The sequence below is a fragment of the Penaeus monodon genome, chromosome 27 (genome assembly GCF_015228065.2).
Source record: "Penaeus monodon isolate SGIC_2016 chromosome 27, NSTDA_Pmon_1, whole genome shotgun sequence".
In the NCBI taxonomy this organism is placed as follows: domain Eukaryota; kingdom Metazoa; phylum Arthropoda; class Malacostraca; order Decapoda; family Penaeidae; genus Penaeus; species Penaeus monodon.
Genome location: NC_051412.1, coordinates 35,673,332 through 35,673,935, shown reverse-complemented (window position 1 = coordinate 35,673,935; position 604 = coordinate 35,673,332). Strand labels below are relative to the sequence as shown.

Sequence of the window (604 nt, the reverse complement as noted above, 5' to 3'; positions counted from 1 at the left end):
TAAAGAGGGTGGGAATTGGGTAAGTTTTGAAAAATTTCTTGGTAAAAAGAAATAAGGAAAAATTACACTAATAAATTTTCCTTTAGCTTTTGGGAATCTTAAAAATAGTACAATATTTTGGAAAGGTTTTGAAGAAGAAAAAGAAGCCTCTGTCATTTCATTAAAAGTCATCTTCAAGAGAGATAAATTCAATTTGATCAGCCAGTTTGAACAGTAAATCAAGAATTCTTCTTTCTTCTTTGAATTTTCAACTTGAGCTCCAGCTGCTGGGGTTCTACCTAGGGAATCAGATTCAGTTCCTTTGTTGCCTCTTGCTTGAGAATCGGGTCTTTCCACAGCTAATCTAGCTCTTTCTCGATACTTGGACTTGGGCAGAGTAGTAGGTTCTGGCTCTGAAAAATATGGAAAAAAAGCATGTATATTTCATCAAAATATCATTACTCATTATATGAAACAAAACAAAAACAAATGCAACACTGTTGTGCTTCCATAAATTACATGTTAATAATAGTTATAAAAGTGAATAAAAGTGATGAGAGAGGAAAGGCAGAAAGTAATGCCTAGGGGAAGGAAACAAACTGGGAGGGAGAATAGACTAGGATAA

General features: G+C 33.8%; 1 protein-coding gene across 1 annotated transcript in view; it reads right to left on the bottom strand.

The window, feature by feature from the left end:
• LOC119590507 overlaps window positions 1-604 on the bottom strand; it is a 19,867-nt gene that overhangs the window by 3,780 nt on the left and 15,483 nt on the right. Inside the window, exon 13 of the mRNA XM_037939157.1 lies at window positions 279-392. Coding sequence (XP_037795085.1) covers window positions 279-392 — 114 coding nt within the window. The remainder of the gene's footprint in view (window positions 1-278; window positions 393-604) is intronic.